At 49.3% G+C, this 18,888-nt stretch overlaps 1 protein-coding gene across 1 annotated transcript in view; it reads right to left on the bottom strand.

Moving 5' to 3' along the window:
- Positions 1-14,231, bottom strand: part of LOC114058499 (carboxyl-terminal PDZ ligand of neuronal nitric oxide synthase protein-like) — a 29,931-nt gene extending 15,700 nt beyond the window's left edge. The window contains exons 1-2 of the mRNA XM_027885908.1: positions 13,892-14,231; positions 10,112-10,183 (exon numbers count right to left, since the gene is read on the bottom strand). Of these exons, the coding sequence (XP_027741709.1) occupies positions 10,112-10,183; positions 13,892-13,996 (177 nt within the window). The 5' untranslated portion in view covers positions 13,997-14,231. The remainder of the gene's footprint in view (positions 1-10,111; positions 10,184-13,891) is intronic.
- Positions 14,232-18,888: the final 4,657 nt, after the last annotated feature.

Here is an 18,888-nt window from a genome sequence, read left to right as displayed (position 1 = left end):
AGCAGACCCAGGCACCACACAGCTGACATGACACGCTGCTTCTCACCACTTGGGCCTTGGTTAGAAATTACTGAGTGCTAATAAAACTGCAATTGCTAAAGGAAGGTCTGTAGGTTCTCCTCAAATTGTCCATGAAGCCCTACTCAAATTTGGAAATGAGACTGCTACAGTAAGAGAAAGGAAATTCAATGCTAATTGTGTCATTTCCAAAACTCCAGAATATTAAGCAGTTCAAGGACACCATTAGCCTCAGGGGAGCTACTGAGATTACTGAGTCGTGATGAGAGGAAAGCCTGGGTTTAGATAGTGGGAATTATAGAAAAAGAGGGTTTTACAGTATCAGTATTTATTGTCACAGAGGTCTTGTCATCAAAACTGTACCAGAGCATCACAGCCAGGGGCACAGGCAGAGGCAAGCAGATGGGGCCAGTACCTGGGTGTGCAACTACTTCACAGACAGGTAAAGAAAGACAAAGAACTCAGCTACAAAAGCAGGTACACAGAGTGGGAACCCACCTGAGTGCACCTGTTCTCACTGCAAATACAGCTATGAAACCCTGATGTTCCCCCACTTGGCAGTGACCACCCTGAGGGCTGATGCTTGTTCCACTTTCCCGACCCCTGCTCTCTCCCCAGTGCCATTCCCGGTGTCCCTGGGCTATCAGTGGCGTCAGCAGCACGGTGTGAGGCTGTGGACATCAGTGCACCTGCACTGCTCTCATACAGGTCAGTGATTAACCCCACAGAGAGTTCCCTGCCCCAGCTCACAGCTGCTCCTGCCGCCAGCTGGGCTGCAAGGAAGCGAGACAAGCAGGAGACCAGCACTGCCCTGGAGGGGAGTGACATGGAAATAGGGGAGTGTGCCTGGCATGGAAGCTGATGCCCTGCAAATCATTAGCAGCAGGAGCACAGGCTGCAGCAGGACTGAACTGGTCCATGCTGGTTTGGGATCACTGAACCTCGGTGCTTCATGTGCTGCGTGTGGCTCTGTGGCAGGCACAGGGTACTCCACAGGTAGCAGGTGGTTAACACCAGCATTTGGGACAGTTCTACAACGTGCCTGAAGCGTACCTGTGTGCCTCACCCCCTCCTGGAGCAGCTGTAACTGCCCTGTCCTCCATCACACTGCCTCTGATCCTAACACATCCCGCTGCTCTTCTTCACGTGACGGAAAGGATTTGATTTTCAGAAAGCAAGCCCCGGAGCTCAGAGGGTTTGGTGGGATTCCTGTGGGCATGCTGGACCTGGCTGTGCAGGGAGCAGGTGATTCAGGGCCCTGGCCTGTGATGCTCCCCGGAATGCACAGGGCCACATCCTCCCCCCCAGCAGACCTACCCACAGGATCTCTGCAGCAGCAGGGACAGAAGGATGGAGGAAGCGGGAAGTGACTCAGGTGTCCTGAAAACTGTCAGGCTGTTGCCAATTAGTCCAAATAACCCATCTGGCCCAGGGAAAGGACATTTAAAGAATGTCTAATCACTGCTGCAGGAAAGAAAGAAAACCATTCCGTAATGCCTTTGAAAAATCCCTGCTCCCTCATCAAAGCATCCTTCCTTCCAGGGACCCATTCAAGGCTTTGAACTGTAGGTTTAACATACAGTTATTTGGTCAAAACACGAAGTAGCTTGTCAAAGTATTGTGTTAAGTGGCACTGATCCTGTTTGCCTTCGGGCCTCAGTTAGTACAGAACAAAAGCAGAACCAAGAAGGCAAGTGTAGGACCAAGCTATTGTTAGCAAATCTTATTTATTTTACTAGGCTGAATTTGGCTTTGTGGCCACGGTCCCTCAGGGTCCCATCTCCTCAGAACACTGATCCGTGAGGACGAAGTCGAGACAGCATCTCCAAGAGCACCCACTGCTGTGGCACTGGGCATGGCCTTCCTGCTGTGTCCAGCACAGACTCAGCCTAAGGACTCAACCTAAGGAAATCCACCTGTGCCCTTGTATCAGCTGCACCAGGAGGGTCTCTGCTCCCCACCACAGGCAACCCCAGCTTCTGTGCCTGAGCAACTGTCCCCCAGACTGAGGCACCTCCTCGTTACCAAGCCAATCCAATATCCTTGCTACACTCTCCTTACCATCTCAATTACATTTTTTCAGACACCAGCAGAGAAGCAGCTTTGAGTCGTGGCTGAGTGTTCTCCACCAGAACATAATTTGAAAGCCATTCTACTTCATCTCTGTAATACTCATTCTACTTCATCTCTGTAATACTCTACAACCAGTAACATAATTGGTGAAAAAGCCTCTCTGTTTCAAACTGGATAAAAGCTTTGCAGAGATCTCATACTCTGATATCTTAGCTGGTGAAATTAAATGCTTCAGTAATATAATGATAATTCTGTTAAGGGCACTTTATTTTACAATTAAAAGGTACCTGCTCCATTGCCAAGATTCAGCCTTAGACAAAAAAAATCTGTCTTGTTCTATTTCGCACCAACATTTTAATTTAGCTTTTATCTATTTAACTGCTGCTTTTATTAGCCTTCAGATGAACTCCAGTCCACCATGACTCTTATGCAAAACAGTATTAATGTGCCTCCCTGTTCCACCCCCTCACTGGAGAAGCCATGGAGTTCTGAGCACTCTGAGGAAGGCACTAAAGGTCGCCGTTGCCTAGAGATGACACATTTCACTGCCTGATCCCTCCACCCATCTGTTATCAATCGTACCCTGAACAGGTTGGAAGAACTGAAGCATCTCTAGTCACTGGCCACTCCTCAAAAACTGGGTCATGGCATGTGGCTACTGAAAAAGCCCTAAGCTGTCTTTTGTCACAGTGGCCTGCATTCACAGCTTGACCAGTCCCCACTTGTTTCAGCTCAGAAGTGACAGAAGGTGACTAATTATTCTGTAGCAAGAAGTCCAGGGGTGATTTAGGGTTGGAGATGAGCAGGGTGGAAATCTGCAGGAGTTTCTAAGTCAGTGGGGCAGCTCTGTAAGACCCCCAAGTAGTGAGCAGAAGGCTGGATTCTTGTGTAATCTGAGGTGTTTTTTCCTCTCCTCCCACTCAAGATGTACAAGCAGAGCATAGCCAGTTCTCCACTGCAGTCACACAACGCTGCCTAGAAACACTGTAAATGGTGCCACCGCAAAAACAGCTCATTAAGAGCTTCTTCCCTTTGTGTTATGATAATAGGAACAGCAGAAAATGGGTAAAACAAGACTGGGTTAGTCTGAGACAGGGTAGACTCGATTTTTCTAGAAAAGCAGCTTCCACATTTTGAAAGCCATTTCTTCAGTTTATGAAATTATGAAATTACACTTTCTGTCAGGCTAGGAGAGCCACAGGTGTGTGGAGCACACCTGAGCCTGCCAAGGTGACCGTGGACTGGGTGAGATGTGTAGAGAGGCCTAAGGAGCTGCACCTGCATCACCCACCCTTCCAAACCCAACCTTGGGCCTTCATGGCAAGGGACATTAGGAACATTGGTCCCACTTGGTGTTTTGGCTAATTAGGGCTGCAGGGCAGACTGGGAGAGGGGAGTGGCTATAAAAGTCAGTGGCAGAGAACAAACCTCTTTTTGGAGGTGAGATGGGAGCAGGGTGAGGAGCAGTGCCTGAGAGGTGCTCAAGCTGAGGCTGCTGGTTTTGCCTGGAGAAATGGATTCTTGCCACACCTTCTGCCAGAGGGCTCACCTCCTTCAGCATCCTGTGCTGCACAAAGGTAGGACCTGAAAGGTGTCTGTGATCAGTTAATGTGGGCTGGCAGCCCTGTCAGGTCCCTTATCTTCCTAAAGAACAGTTAACAGGCTGTGGGAACCAAACTCGGGGCTGTTTGCGGTGTGGAAGAGTAAAAAGCTTTCCAGTAGAGCAATGCACTGAAGGTGATGGTTTCAGGGTTGCCTCCCCTCGTTACACCCACTAACCAACCCTCGGGCATGGGAGAGGGCAGAGAACCTGCCGGGGGGCCTGGGTTGGGGAAGGGAAGGGGTGCAAAATCTGCTGGTTCATGGAATTGGGCTAATGTGTGTGTGGGCTCACTAGATATTCTGCAGGGCTGCTGCCTAGATTCTAATTAGAGCCTAATTAGAGGTCTAGGGGTCTCTGGCTCCACACCCAGTCTCCTCCTCTTGGATGGGAGCGGGTAAGAGGCTGCCTGGCAAGGCTCAGGTAGGACCTTCAGATCACTCGGTGGGAATCCTGCCTCCTGGGAAGCCCATCCTGATCCCCATCCCTGAGCAGGAGACTCTGCTATAGCGGTAACAAATAGAGGAAAACAAACTAATGAGGCATTAGGGCTAAACTTAGCTGCAATTAACACTTAATTACCATCCTGAAAACACTTGCTGTATTTTGCCAGGGCCTGGAAAGGTAAACCCAATTAGCTTAATCTTGTGTGGCAGAAACCTTAAACTGGCTCAGATGCCTGTAGTGGATGGGACCCTGGGAGAAACTGGTGTTTTTGAGACGATAGTGCCTGGAGCTGAGCAGTCTTGCGGGTGTGTGGGACAACGGGACACATCCCTGCTCAGGGTACTGGGTGCCTGGAGAAGAGAAGGCCTGTATGGCAAGGATGTCCTCAGCCAAGTCATCCCCTCTCCTCTCAATGCCTTTGTGCCAGTCTGTCTTCTCAGCCTGCTCGCCTGAGAGACTGTTCTTCTCTGTGCCTGTAGCTTTGTTGTGTTGACAGGTATCTTCCCTTAATTAAGCAGATGGCAGGGGAGGTTGCAGGCAGAGGTATGTGGGCTGCTGGACAGGGAGACAGAAGCACAGAAAGATCCAGAGAGTAGGCAGAGGACTGAAAGACACCCATGATCACTAGAAAATCTCCTTCCAAGTCCCCAGGGTGAGTTCCTTGGGGTTTTTTGGGGGGTAGACTGGTAGGCTGTGCTGGGAGGATTGCCTACAGTCCAGTCATGTACTGCCTGTGTGAAGCTGCAGGAGCCTTTCTTAGGCCTCTATTTTGGAGAAGAGCCAAAATTGACAGCAGATGTTCTGCATAAGCTACCAGAGCAAGTTTGTACATGCTCATGTGCACTTGGTGTGGATGTCTAAAAGCACAGCTCTCTCCTGGAGGCTGCAGCCTTCTGTCTAACATGTATCAGTGTAGGAAACCCTTGCCTGGTTCTCCAGAGGTGCAGGGAATGTATCCTAGAAAAAGATGCTCTCTTGGAGCATAGTTTGGGGTGAGTACGTAGCCCTATTGGTATGGAGGAGAGGGAGGAAGAGAGACTTGTGTTTCACTCTAACCGTGTCAGAACTGTCATCTGCTCCTCCTGCACCTTCCTGTAAATGAAAGGAAGGTGCACAGCGTTCTGAGAACTAAAGAAAGGTCCACCCCAGCAGTCTGAGGATGCTCAAATATTTTAAGACACTAGGATTGGTTTCTGTCACAGCTCAGGGCTATCATTAGCTGAGCATTTGGATGCTCTTCCAAAGAGGCTGAGAGGGAAAATCCTCCTGCAGCAGAACAAACCCCCATCCAACAACAACAGATCCTGCTGTGCAGCTACAGAGGTCTGCACCAGGGCAAGTGCTCCAGCAGTTTGCACTTCCATGTTTGAGTCTGTGCCTCAGCTGCAGCCCAGCAAATAACGTCACTGTAGTGGGAGAGGCTGCAAAGACTAACCAAGAACCCCATCAGATTCTCTCTTTTTGTACTGATTAACATGAAGCTGGCAGGAAAACTTAGCTCTGAGCATAAGAATTCAGGAAGGGCTTATAGGCAGAGGATGCAGCAGTTTTCTTGGTGAATTTGTGCAGTGAGAAGGCTGTCTGCCTGGGAAAACTGAGGGAACTGTTCTAGAACAATCTCACTAATGGGCCTATGAAACATCTCTATCAGAGTGATAAATTAAGCTGAGATGACTGAAGGCAGTCGCCCTGCCCTCTGCCAGCTGTCCACCTGGTTCCTCTCCTCCTGCAGCAAGAGCAGATAAATCACATCCACATTTGCTCCTGAACCATTGCAATTTACAGCCTGGCAGGGCTCTGAGTGTGAGCTGCTGTGTGAGCCAGCCCAGCTCTCAGACTGGGAGCTGCTGGGAGTGCAGAGGCAGGTTCTGTGTGGCTGTCTCTGCTGCCTCTGCCTCACAAGTTTGCATTGTAGGATTGTAACTTACTCATCCTGATTTAAATTGCTGTCATGTCGCACTTCAGCACTACCAGTTGATATTTGGCAGTCACTCTGACTTACAGTGTGGCAGGATTGCACTTCCTCACTCAAATACCATGTGGAGAAACTGCAAAGTGGCGAGGCTCTGCTTAAAGCATGGATGTAGTAAGAATGATCGGGGTAAGAGGGGGGCTGAAGTGAGAACCCAGTTCTCACACCGAGGAGAACTCAGGCGCTTCTGATACATCCTGTGTCAAGAATTATAAATGATTGTTTCTCTGGCACACTGGCCTCTGGGGAAAAAAGGCTTATTGATTAAATTAAGTGCAAGAAATGTGGAGGTAACAGAAGAAACAGTAGTCTGGATGCCTGCCTGCTGTTTGTTCATCCTGGTGTTTGGATGGGCACTGCACCAGCTGGCTGTTCCCTTATGGAATGATTAAATAATCCAACATCTGGCTCCGTTCTCAGTGTCAATACCTGCTTAGGTCCAAGCTAGACCTTTCAAACAGAACTGAAACTTCTAGGCTTCACAGATATGTAAGTGCAAATTCCAAGGAAACTGATTCTGTGCCTTAGAGGTATTTAAATGGAGTGTCTCAGGGAATTGCTGGCAGCAGGCTGTCTGTGGGGATGACAGGCTTTGACACTTACTCCCACTGTGTCCCTGTACAACTCACCACTCAAAATAGCAGCATTTCACTAGTGCTGCTTGGCTGGCTGTGAAGGGCTGGACTGAGGGGAGTGTTGCTCTAGGAAGGGAGCAGCTGACTTTCTCCTCTGGTCAGTGCTGGCTCTGGGGAATGGATGCAGGATAACGTGGTGATGTTAACTTTGCACTTAAAGCCTGGTCTCCCAGACTAAGATTTTTTTTTTTTGAGCAACCTCAGGAGCTTCAAGGAAACATTTTGTGTTTTACGAAACCCACCTTCACGTTAGCTACCACTTGACTTGTGCAGGAGGAGAAACCTCGTACATAAGCTCCCTGGAGGGCTGAGAAGGCTCAAATACCTGCAGATGAATCCACTCCAGCAGAAAGCCAGCTCCACCAGGATGCTGGTGGAGTGCAGGAGCGTGAGCACGAGCTGTCAGACACCCAGACCTGGATGGCCTCAGGCAGCCAGAGGCAGCAGATGCTGCTCCCTGGGAGGTGGAGGAATTCCTGCCTGGGTGCTTGGAGCTGCAGGATGAATTGGACTCTTCTAAGCAGACACTTGACATGTCTATCAGAATACAGTGTACTTATCCGAGCAGCAGGCTCATTTCATCACCCCCCCTGCCAGGGCAAGAGGTAGAGGGATTAGTTTGAACTCTGATCATATAATAACAACACGGCAGCTGTATGCAGCTAATAATCCACTGGGAGGATTAGCAAACTTAAAGTTGTCTAGCTCTGCATAATGGGAAGCTAAGAACAGCAGCTTCCCTGTTCTACCTATTGCATTTGCATTCCCTCCAGTGGAAACACAGAACATGATGAAACAAGGTTTTCCAGTCTGTTATGAAATGGGGATCTAATGTGTGACTAATGGAGTATTGCTAGCAATTCTACAAGCATCCATTCAGCCTGGAAGATGGATTTAAGCTTTACTAGGAGAGTGCATCTTAAATACCTACTGCCAGAGAACAGGTCACAATTTCAGGAGGCTAATGCTAAACTGTGTTGTTTGAGGCTCCCTGAGAGCGATGTCCTGAAGTCTGTAAGCAGACTGCTCTGCTAATGCATGGAGAATCCCACTCAACCGCTCCCCAGTTCCCTGGCATAATTCATGTCCAACTGGTGGAAGAGCTCGGCACAAAACACAGGACAAGGCTTAGCATTTGGAGTTGCTACTTCCCTTATGGCCTACTCGGTGATGAGTAGCTGGAGGCTTTTCCCTGGGGAAAGAGCTTTTAATCACAGAAATGAGACATTGTAGTGGGAAGGCAGTTTTGGAGCTTGTATCAATTTTACTCATGAGTAACTAGAGTAACCAGCTCTGTGACAGCCTGGAAAAGGGAGCTGTGACTCCTCACCCTCCTCCCCGGTGAGTAACAGCCCTGCTGTGCCGCGGGCTGGCTCCCACCTCTCCCAGGGCACAGGGAGCAGCACAGGGAATGTTGTGCTGGGGCTTGTTCCGTGCGACTTTTCCCTTCCGCTCCAGTAGAGGATTCCAGTGGAACACTGGAGAGCACAAAGGATGAAAAGCTCCAGCACGACGTGCCCCTGCCAGCGCTTGGCAGGGCTGCGGGACCTTCCTCACGCTTGCAGTGCAAACAGGCACCACCGCTCACAATAACGTGGCAGCAAAATACTCACTTCCCCCAGCAGCTTCTCCCACTGTTTCCTCCCAGTTGCAACTGGTGCTGCTGAGAGTCCATGGGAAAAAACTCCAGTACAGGCAAGGCCTCTGCATGCAAATGAACGCTACATAAATAAACCCCATCTTCCCTCAGTTCCTAGGTTGGGTACTCTGTGCACTAGAATTCTCTTCAAAGACCTCCCAGTTCATTCTTTATGCTCTAATTAAGGATCAGTGCCAATTAACTATCTTCAATAGAGGAGCATCTTCCGCTCAGCAGCCAGGAAGTGTCTGAATAAGATCCTGCTGTACAATGTGCACATGAAAAGGGAAGGCCCTCCCTTTTTGGAACAGGCTTCCAAGATTAAAAACCCACGACAGAATACAGGATGCCTACTTTAAAAATATTGTGTGATAAGATTAACTGATGGCATCCAGGAATGCAGAGTGGGGGTTTTTTATGTTTCTTGTAGCACTCGACCATGCTGTTGCACTCCAAGGCTCTGAACCACGAACCACTGTGGCAACAGCAGGTGTGAAAATGGAATGCAGCACTTTCTTTTAAGTGATATTAAAATATTATTTGCTTTTTCAAGGCTTTCTGACAGGGGTGTTATCCAGTCAAAGATCAACAGAAGCGCAGTGTCAAATCTGATGATAAACACTGATTCAGATGAAAAACTGTCAGTAGTTATGCCAGCACCTACAATGCCCTGGTGGTCTTCACCTACTGCCTTTGCTTCCTATAGATGTTCACCTGTTCCATAAATAACCAGGCAATTTAGACTGCTGCTGCACTGTGTTCTGAGCAAGAGCTGTGCTAATAGTCTGAGCAGGCAAAGGGAGGGGAATGTCATTTCTGAGCTTGGCTGGAGATGAATACATCAGCTCCCCAGCCAGTTACAGGCTAAGTTTAAAAAGCACTATTCTGAAGGAAAATTAGATGGTTAAACACTGTGGGGGGAGGGGGGGAAAATAGGATAATCCCTTCAGAGCTTTAAATGGAAGTGTCTCAAACCTGCTTCAGCTGATGTGAGACATATGAACAGCCTCAGAATTAAGACCCCTGCAAAACTTCAGCCAGACACAGCAGCTGCACTGCCTTTTGGGGGAGATGCACTTGAACTGGTTATACACGAAGCAGATGTGAGCTACCCACCCTGCTAATCACAGCTAAATCTGGTGACCATTCACAGCCTGCTCTGCACAACAAAGGGGTAGAGGAGGAAGAGCACAGGCTTGGTGATGAGAAACAGGAACTGTAGAACTGTACTGCAGGATGGGAAAAGCAGCAAATTATTCCACGAGCAGCAGAATCCACAAAGTCTAGTCAGATGGGATTTACATCCATCACATCTGTCAGGCCACTCTGATGTGTCAATATATAATAACACAGTATATTTGGAACTGTCAATGAATTTAAGTGCTTTTGTGGAGCAGATTGTGTTCAGCTTATTTTTCACACACTCAAAGCTCCATACAGGGTAAATAAATCTCTTAGGGTCAAGGAGAAGCACCATACCTCCTCAGCACAGAAGAGGGGTTTATGTTTGAGTTTTTTTAATTGATCCCTTTGCAAAGAGCAGCGGATGGATCTATCCTAAGGTGCCTTGGGAATTTCAGGAGACGCTTTGTTACAAACCTGACTGTGCTGAGATTTGAGCTCTAGACAGGAAGGGCTGGGGGGAATGCAGAACAGCCCACTGTGACCAAGTCCCTCCATGGAATGCAACCCTTTCTTCCAGGTGGGCTCAGCTCTTTTGAACTTACCCGGATCCTCCTCATGGCTGCCACAATCTCCACGCGGCTGTTGGGCCTGGGGACGTCCAAGCTGCCAATGTACTGAAAGACACAACAGTGAGATGTCTGTACAGCAATGCACGGGTCAAGGGTGTTTCTTCAAAACAAACAGCGTGTCTCATTTATTTAGTCCCTCCTTGGCTAGACTCTCTTGACCTGGGACATGATAAGAATATGTGTTGTGGATAATGTTATCAAAGTCAGTGAGTTTGTGGGTTTCTCAGGTCGGGTGTGAGGCTCTGACCTCATTCAGATTCTGGATGTGCCTTTCTGAGTGCTTTGCAGGGCAGTGTCTGCTGCTAATCGAGTTAAAATCTTGTGGGTCTGAAAATGGGACTGTCCATCCTTTGTTCTTCTCTGCTACACCTGCTTTTAAAAGGCTCAGAACTAAAAGCACGTTAAGAGTTGGAAAGTTGCCAGGACGTGCAACAAACAGCTTTCCTGGAAAGGTTTTATGATTCTGGCCCAAGTTTTCAGTCTGGACCATCAGACTGAAGGTGTTTCTCTGGACACCACTGTCCCTGCTTGGTTGGACCAGTTCAGCTGTTTGTAGAATCCTGGTAAGCCCACCCAAATCTGTGTCCTGCACCCCTGTTTTTAACTCTGCTCAGAAGAGCTGCAGTCCTAACCACTGCTAAGGCTGGGCAGCCCTTGCTGTTGAGTGTCAGCATTTCAGTGTAAGCTCCAGTTCTAACTCGGCCCTTTACTGGTGTCTGAGACATGGCAGATGGTGGGTTCCCAGCACCTCTAGCAGCACACTTGGAGCATCCTGTGAGTTGGCTGCCTGTTCTCCTGCACGGAATGGCAGTATGTTGCAGGCATTCCACAGGTTGTCGGGGAAGACCTGGAGGCAGCTTCCTGCTGCTCCTGAGCTGCCTGTACTCTGCCCTTGCGCCGGGTTGTGACGCTTGTGTGCCAGGGCAGCCCCTGCCTGTGCACCTGTTGGCAGGAGGCAGCTGCTGCTGCGCAGTGGGACCGGTGGCAGCACGTGTGGCACAGAGGCACAGGAGTGCTGCCTGCACTGCCGAGTGGAGGGGGCACAAAGCTGCCAGCTCAGGCTGGGGAACGAGGGAAATGCTCAGCACCCTGGGCAGTCAAAATGTGTGGGGAGCAAAGGCCGCTCATGCTGTGAGGTGGTGTGGCTCGCTGCAGGTCAGGGGCATGTTGGTGAGCACAGGAAGAATGTCATCTGAGGGAGAGGGTGAGGGCCAGGTGACAAATGCCAGCGTGTGCCAGGCGTGGCCATGGCAGTCAAGCCAGACTCAGCACTGGCAGGATCCCAGTGGGGCCCATCAGCTCCTTCAGGGTGACACAGCCCGTCTCTGCTGTTAGTGGGGGGCCAGAGGGCAGTTCCCAAAGCTTAGAGAGCCTCCCGGGAGCATTTGGTTCATGAGCTGCATCTGGTTTTTAGTGTGTGGTTTAGTTGTGGGGTTTTTTTTGGAAGTTGTTTCCTTGCAGAGAGGAAAGGAAAAGAAGGAGCAGCTAATCAGGAGGCCCCTGCAAATATTCAGGGTTATAATATACATATGAACAGAGACAGAATAATACCCCAAGAGCAGCCCCATAGCTATTGCTGTTACTGACACAGTTCTGGTTTTTTTTCTCCACTGTAACACTTGCAGCTTGCAATGGGTTTTATCTTGTAAAATGTGTACTTAAAAGGGCTTTCAGAGATGAGCTCTCCTCGCTCAGTATTTACTGCTCTTTCTCCTGCCTTGAAATAAACACCGCAAGCAATCTGAAAGGTCATCTGGCTTTGCTGCTGCTTCTGTAAATGCCTTTGTAAAATGACATTTTTAAGAGCAGTTAAGTTCAGCTATAGCCTTCAGTAAACCACAGGAGAGGCAAACTCAGCCCACAAGAGCTTGAGGGGAGCGGCAGAGCCAGGGCTTCCCTCTGGGCTGCTGGGGAGGGCAGGGCTGTATCGCTCCAGATCTGTGGCCTCTTTGGTGTGCAGATCTCCTTCCCCGTTCTGCCACGGCTGTCAGTACAGGTAATCCAGAGGAATTCCACACAGCCAGCTGGCCTTTTGTCTGCCACAACAGAGCTGCAGTGGGGAGCGGGCTAAATTGCTAAATTTATTGGGGCTAGAGGAGAGCTGGTGACTGCTTAGCCAGAGGAGACTGTCCCAAACTCCCTGCTCTGGCCTTGCTGCAGAGTTTGGGTATCTGTGCTCCCCCACAGAGCCGTGAAGCTCTGCCCAAACAGACACCTTTCCACAAGCAGCTCCCAGTACTGACCCCCCGAAGATTATAGGGGATGTAAGGCAGTTTGGAATGTGGAGATTAGAGAGTGAGTGTGGTCAGCAGGATTGCCTGTTGAGGGACACCTGCAGCCAGCTGCAGCCTTGTCATTGTCAGCGTCCCAGCTGACTGATGTGGCCACAATGAGCAGCCTAATTGGAAGAGACAGACTGTAGAGCAGAACCAAGCAAGCTCAGTTACTAGGGCAATGCAAACCCCCCATCCCAGACCCACACATCCTAACAGCGTGTTATCCACTCTGGATGCCTGCAGCTGTCAATCTGAAGAAGCCAGTTTCACTCAGTTAAAGGTACAGTTGCTTCCCATCTTTTAAAAATCAAAATAAGGATTTTTTTTCTTCTCCTCGGCACAGTGTGCAGCACAGCGAATGTTAATTTAACTCAAGAAATCACAGATTAATTGTTTTTCTCCCCAAGGAAGAGAGATTTTTTAAAATACATGATTAGCTGTCTATTCAGATTCATCCCATATCCTGCTTAAATCTTACAGCTCTTTTAGTAGGAAAACCAAAAGGCACAAAATCCGTATTTCAAAGCTTTATTGGAATGTATATGCCCCTTCTTTCCAGCTCAGGAGACAGCAGGCGTGAATTCCATTTCTAATCTGTGTTAGGCCACCTGCAAAGAGGGGAAGGGAGCCTGTGAGTTGCTCCAGCAAAATGCAATTCTTCTTGTCAGCTGAATTATAAACCCGTTCCCTGTGCTGTCTACAGAATGCCAATTCCAATGGAGTCACTCTCTGAGAGTGCTGCTGTGCTGCCAGGCTGTTCTTCATGATCAATACGAAATTTCTGACGATATCAGGATTTCTTTCTGATGCCTGAAGGCTGCAGACCTCCCCTGCCCTGCTTTTTGTGCAGGGAAGGGGTCAAATGGAGTGAGGTGCTATTATTTAAGCAGCACACAGCAGTCTGCTGGTTTCCAAGGGAGCTGTTACCCCACCGTGGCACGAGTGGGGTCCTGCCCGATGGGGGACAGGCAGAGAGGATCGGGCAGGGACAGTGTCCATGGTGCTGTCAGGAGGGGTCATCCCAGACCAGCTCCCAAACGAGGCGCACAAGGCAGTGCCTAAGGATTACACACAGCTCACAAAATACTGGGAGAAGCGCAAGAACCTGTTTGATTGTGCTAATTAAATGTAAGGCTTTCATAACTGATGGCTGTTTTCTTTAGGCTCCCTCAGACCTGGCCCACGGTTGCCTGGCCCAGGGGCACCTGCCGAGCTGAAGGGGGACAGCCCGTGGCAGGGCTGGGGGGCTGCGGCGAGCCTGGCCTCGTGGGCGCCACCCTGGGGGGTGCTGGACAGCACCGGACCCCGGCCCGCAGGGACCCTCAGCCTGCAAACTGGCTGCGAGAGGCAAAGGGGGGGAGCCCGGGGGGCCGCTGCCAGAGCCCCCCGAGCGCGGGGGGACGCGGGGCTGTGACAGGGGGGGACCCGCTGCGCCCCCGCCCCAGGGGCTGAGGAGGGGAGCGCGCCCGGGGCTCACCTTGGCCTGGAAGTGGATGCCGTGCTGGAAGGCCTCCTCGTTGTGCAGCGGGACGCGGGAGTCGCAGCCATCGTCCACCAGGTTGTACCGGTTCTTCACCGGCATGGCGGCGGGCGGGCGGCCGCCTCAGCCCGCGGCCGCGCCGGGCATCGCGGCCGGCAGCGCCCGCCCCGCCGAGCCCCGGGCGCCGTGCGGGGCTGCGGGCACCCGAGCCCGGCCGCGTTTTGAATGAGCGTCCGCGGGAGCGAGCGGGGCCCCGGCCCCGCCGCGGCGCCATTGGCCCGAAGTTCCCTCATGTGATGCGGGGGGCGGCGGGAGCCGCCCGGCCCTGCCTGGCCCTGCCCGACCGCCCCGCCCCGGCCCCGCCGCGGGGCTCCGCCAGGGACCGGCGGCAGCGACCGGAGCGATGGTGAGGGGTCTGGAGCACCGCTCTGAGGAGGGGAGGCTGCGGTAGCCGGGCCTGGTTAGTCTGGGGAAGAGAAGGCAGGTGACAAGAGGATGGTGGCAGGCTCTTTTCGGTGGTGTCCCCCTCGCAGCCTTCTCCTCTCCAGACTAACCGGGCCCGCAGTCTCCCCTCCTCGGAGCGATGCTCCAGGCCCCTCACCATCGCTCCGGTCGGTGCGGGGCACCCCGAGCGCTGCCTGGGGCACTCTGGAGGGAGCAGAGCCCTGTGAATCGGGAAGGGAGGTCTGGCCTCACAAGGATGGGTCTGGTGGTTTGAACACACCTGAGGCACCTGGTTGAAGGTTGGTCGTGGAGGGTTTCTGTCCACATGTCTAGGATATCCTGGCCAGACTGTGCCCTTTGAACCAGAGAAGCAATGCCACGTCAGACTCTCGTTGGGCTCAGAGTGCCAAACCTAGGTGGTAGATTTACATTTTCCATGTTAGAAACTCTAAACAGGCAGATACACAATAATCTGGGATCACAGCAGCTCCTGTGTGAGTGGTCACCTGAACCCATTATGCGTGTCCAGTGTTAATGTGACTTACAGCCCTGTTAGTAATTAGCACGTGCCCTCTCTCAGAAGCCTGACGCACAGTCATGTCCATGTCTGCTGTGTGACTCAGTATAGTCTGAGCATTTGTGGCACCCTGTGTGCTCAGAGTGTTCTTTTCTTCCAGTTTCATCTCAGTGGCAAGGCACTGCCAGGCACAGGTAAGCCCTCACAGATGCCACTCTGGGACACTGGCACACCTGAGCGTGACATTCCTCTCAGTGGGCACCAGCACGGGGAAGGGATGAGCTTTGTGCACAGCTGTGATGGCAGGACCCAAGGTTTGTCTTCTCCATTTACAGAAATCATCAGAAACGTGAACTGTGTAGAATCCAAAGGGTGGAGGGTTACATATACTCCAATGGATCTCATCTGGGTTTCCCCAAATTAATTTTCAAGTGATCAATTGTAACTTTCTGTCATACAAATAACTCTGCAGCCGGATGTTTGAACATTGTTGGACACCACCTTTTATGTGGCTTTCACATTAGCAAGAGAGAAAATTCTGGCCACAGGCAGACACTGCATAAGGCCCTGTCTCCATCTCAGAGGCATAATCACCCTGAGCTTCTTGGCATCTCTGATACTTGTAAGGCAGTGGGAGATGGGCAAGAGCCAAAAATCCAGAAACTTATAATTAGGAGAGGGGAAAAAAAGCTCCAGGAATTAATATTGGTTCACAGACTGTGACCCTACATGTTCAAGTATTTTGTGGTATTAGCAGCTCCTCCTGGCACTGGTGCTGGTGAAGGTTCTGTGGTCAGCCTCCTGTCTTTGCTATGGTTTTCTGTTTCCAGACAGGCTTTTTTTCTTCCAAGTTAAAATGTTGCATTACACTGCGATTTTAAATATTCACATGTTTATGCTAATCCTTCTTCTATGCAGCATAACTCAATATGAGTTTTGTCTCAGGTATGTAAATACATCAGTTGGTTTCTGTCCAAGATGCTCCTCTAGATACACATCTTGCCTGCAGATGCATGGGTTTAGTTCTTCGTTGGTGATTTTTTGTGTGGTCTTTTTGCTGATGTTTAGTGCGTACTTAGAACGTTTCATGGCTCTTATCTTGCACATCTCTTGATTAAAAAAAAATATCTGTTGACCTGAAAGAATAGCCTAGATTTTGTGTGCAAATGTCCTTGGACTGATTGAGCAAGATTCAGGTCTTTGGTTCTCCTAAGCCCAAGGAGGAGGAGATGCCACCCAGTCAGCCTATGCTCATGCTTCTTTTGATGCTAACGCCAGCAAAGCTCAACTCATAAGGGGAAAAACCTAACACAGCCACTACTGGTGAGTCTGTGCATTGATTCTGCAATACTGCATTTCAGCTGAGGCATGCATGAACCTGCCATCGTGCTGAGCTGCTCAGAGTTCCTCCTCATTACCCTCCCATTGCCACAAGAGCATTCCTATACACGTGGGAGCATGTGGACTCTGCTGGGGATAGTTCCATTTTTAAATCCGACAGAAAGTGCAGGATGAAATAACAAGAATGGTCTTTTTATTCCCATCCTGGTGCTCTCCAGTGTCCCGCAGATTACAAAATCCTTTGGGTAGGAGGAAAGAAACATCTCATGAGAATCCTGAGAAAAAGAAGGCAACTGTGATTTCAAAAAGCTTGCAGTGCCAGTCTCTGTTAGATCACAATTGAATGGAGATGTTTAATATTCCCTGTTCATGAACTTCTGTGAACTTTTCATAGGTCTTAACTCTCCCAAGGTTAATGGTTTGGATCTGTGTTTGAGAATTGGGTTTGAAGGTTTCTAGACTTAAAAAGCTGTTAACTTGCTAATTTGTTTGTTGGGCAAAGAAAATTCTTTGACTCCACTGGAAGCAAGAAATCTGTATGCCTTTTCTTCTGGACAATAAACCTGGCAAGCATGTGGAATGAAACAGTTACACAGGACATCGTCACGGATTTAGTATAAACAAACCCTGAGTAGCATTACCCCTTCTTGACCGAGCAGTTGGCCAAACCCCATGGTGGGTGTTTGCATCACATGGAGGTACTGAGGAGTTATTCCTTTGATGTGCAAAGCACTCACAGAAAGTCCCGTTTCTCTGAACACAGTAGGAGTGAAGCACCAAGACAGCTTCTTGGCTCAGAGCTGCAAGTGTTTTTTGCAGGGAACAGGTTTGGATCAGCTTTCTTTCTCAGGCACCGGCTACCAGGATTTCTTTCCTTCTCTTTCTCTCACATGGGTGCACATTTCTGCCTGCACTGCCATTTACTCTGTATGTAAATCCTTCTTCTTCATTTTTTATGGAGACCTAGACTGTGGTCATGCAGGGTGTTCTTTTATCAGTTTCTCAGCTGGTTTACAGGGAAGGGAGCTGTTGCTCCCATCGGATCATGTCATATTTTTCCATACCCGCCTTCACAACTCCGATAAAGGAGCTGCAGAGCCACTGTATGCTTTCTGCTTTCCAAAGGAGACCTGGTCTTGATGCCAAGGAATTTTCCTCCCTTCTTCTAACCATTTTAAGTGCTTATTTCTGCACAGCAGTGCTGCAAAGATTTAAAATGATAAGTAAGATGTGACATAGCAAGAACAACCAGACAGACATCCAGTAATGGCAGACAAAACCTCTGTTACAGGGAAGCACTTCCATATTATCCTTGTAAGAGCTGAGAGATCAGTGCATGCTTTATCATCCTGGCAGATCTGGGGTTGTCATGCACCTTTATCAACATTATTAGTACTTACTTGTGCTGGTGCAATTTTTAGAGCAAAGTTTCTGGTGTACTAACACACCAGCAGACTTCCTAGAAATGCTGCTGTGGGATGAAATGCGGAGGCAAGAATAGATAAATTAGCTACTGTTGACTGAAATTGTGTGTTGTTACCCTCTGATGCATTGGGGATTTGAAGAACACCAAGAAAACTCACAAACAAAATCTTAAGGCGAGTCTCTGAAGCTGCCACGTGACGTGAGCTCAGCGGTGACATGTGGAACTCGCGGTTTCAGCCCCCTCAGTTAGTGTCGTACGTGCCCTCTGCGAGCAGAGGGGCTGCTTGGTGAGATGATTATTGCAGATTTGCGTTGCTCAAGAACAAACAGAAGTTTAATGTCTCGGTGGTTCAGCACAGGCGATCTGCCCCTCGGGACTGCAGCCTTTTTCATGCATGGCCAGCTCCAAAGGGCTGTGCAGCAGGACTGGGGAATGAGAAATGTCATCTACAATTATGCATATTTTCATCATCTTCTATCATGCAAATCCCCCCCCCCCCAAATATGCAGCAAATGTTTTGTTTGCATATGTAGGTCAACCACAAATCTTCCGTGGTCTAACATAAACATGGGCAGCAGGGGTGATGTATATGGATTTAAACCCAGGCTGAAGCATAACTCCACCACGGACATTTTCCAAGAGGACTCAGTTTATAGATTTGTTTTCTTATGATTTTTCATTCTATAAAGCATTGCTTTCTTACTGATTTGTGAAAGTACAACTGACAGAAGTTGCGTTGTTGCAAAAAAAAACCCTATTAACTTCAGCCACAGATGGATAGTTCTTCATGAGTAACTTTTTTTAATAATAGCTTGAGGAATGTGTTCTTTTTCAGAACAGTACACTAAAGTATTTCTGCAAATTTGCCTCTGGCAGGGGGCCAGTTTTATATGATATTTTAAAAAGATGGTATGTTCTTTTTGTAAATTACATGTTAACATGGTTTTTCTTGGCTATCTTTAAAAAGGAAAAATATAGAAAAGAGTGCAGTTATTGTCTTTATGATGCTAGGGAAAAGCTAGACATTTTGATCCCAGCTCAGAAACACAAAAGCTTACTAGAAGAACACAAATTTATTATTAAAGAAAAATGTTACTTAACCTCATAAGTGTGATGTGTTCACACGCCTAACTCATGAATTCCATAGACCACGGGTTGGCAGCACAGTTCAGCCTCAGTACGAGCTGCTGGGATCAGCACACTGTCAGGATGGGAAACTCACACTGTTCACTTACTGCATCTGTAGAACTGCTTTATTCCCAGATT

The sequence above is a fragment of the Empidonax traillii genome, unplaced genomic scaffold (genome assembly GCF_003031625.1).
Source record: "Empidonax traillii isolate 1590-97213 ecotype Southwest subspecies unplaced genomic scaffold, ASM303162v1 scaffold174:size915687, whole genome shotgun sequence".
Classification (NCBI taxonomy): domain Eukaryota; kingdom Metazoa; phylum Chordata; class Aves; order Passeriformes; family Tyrannidae; genus Empidonax; species Empidonax traillii.
The sequence above is the reverse complement of the archived record's forward strand: the minus strand, read 5'-3'. Positions and strand labels throughout refer to the sequence as shown.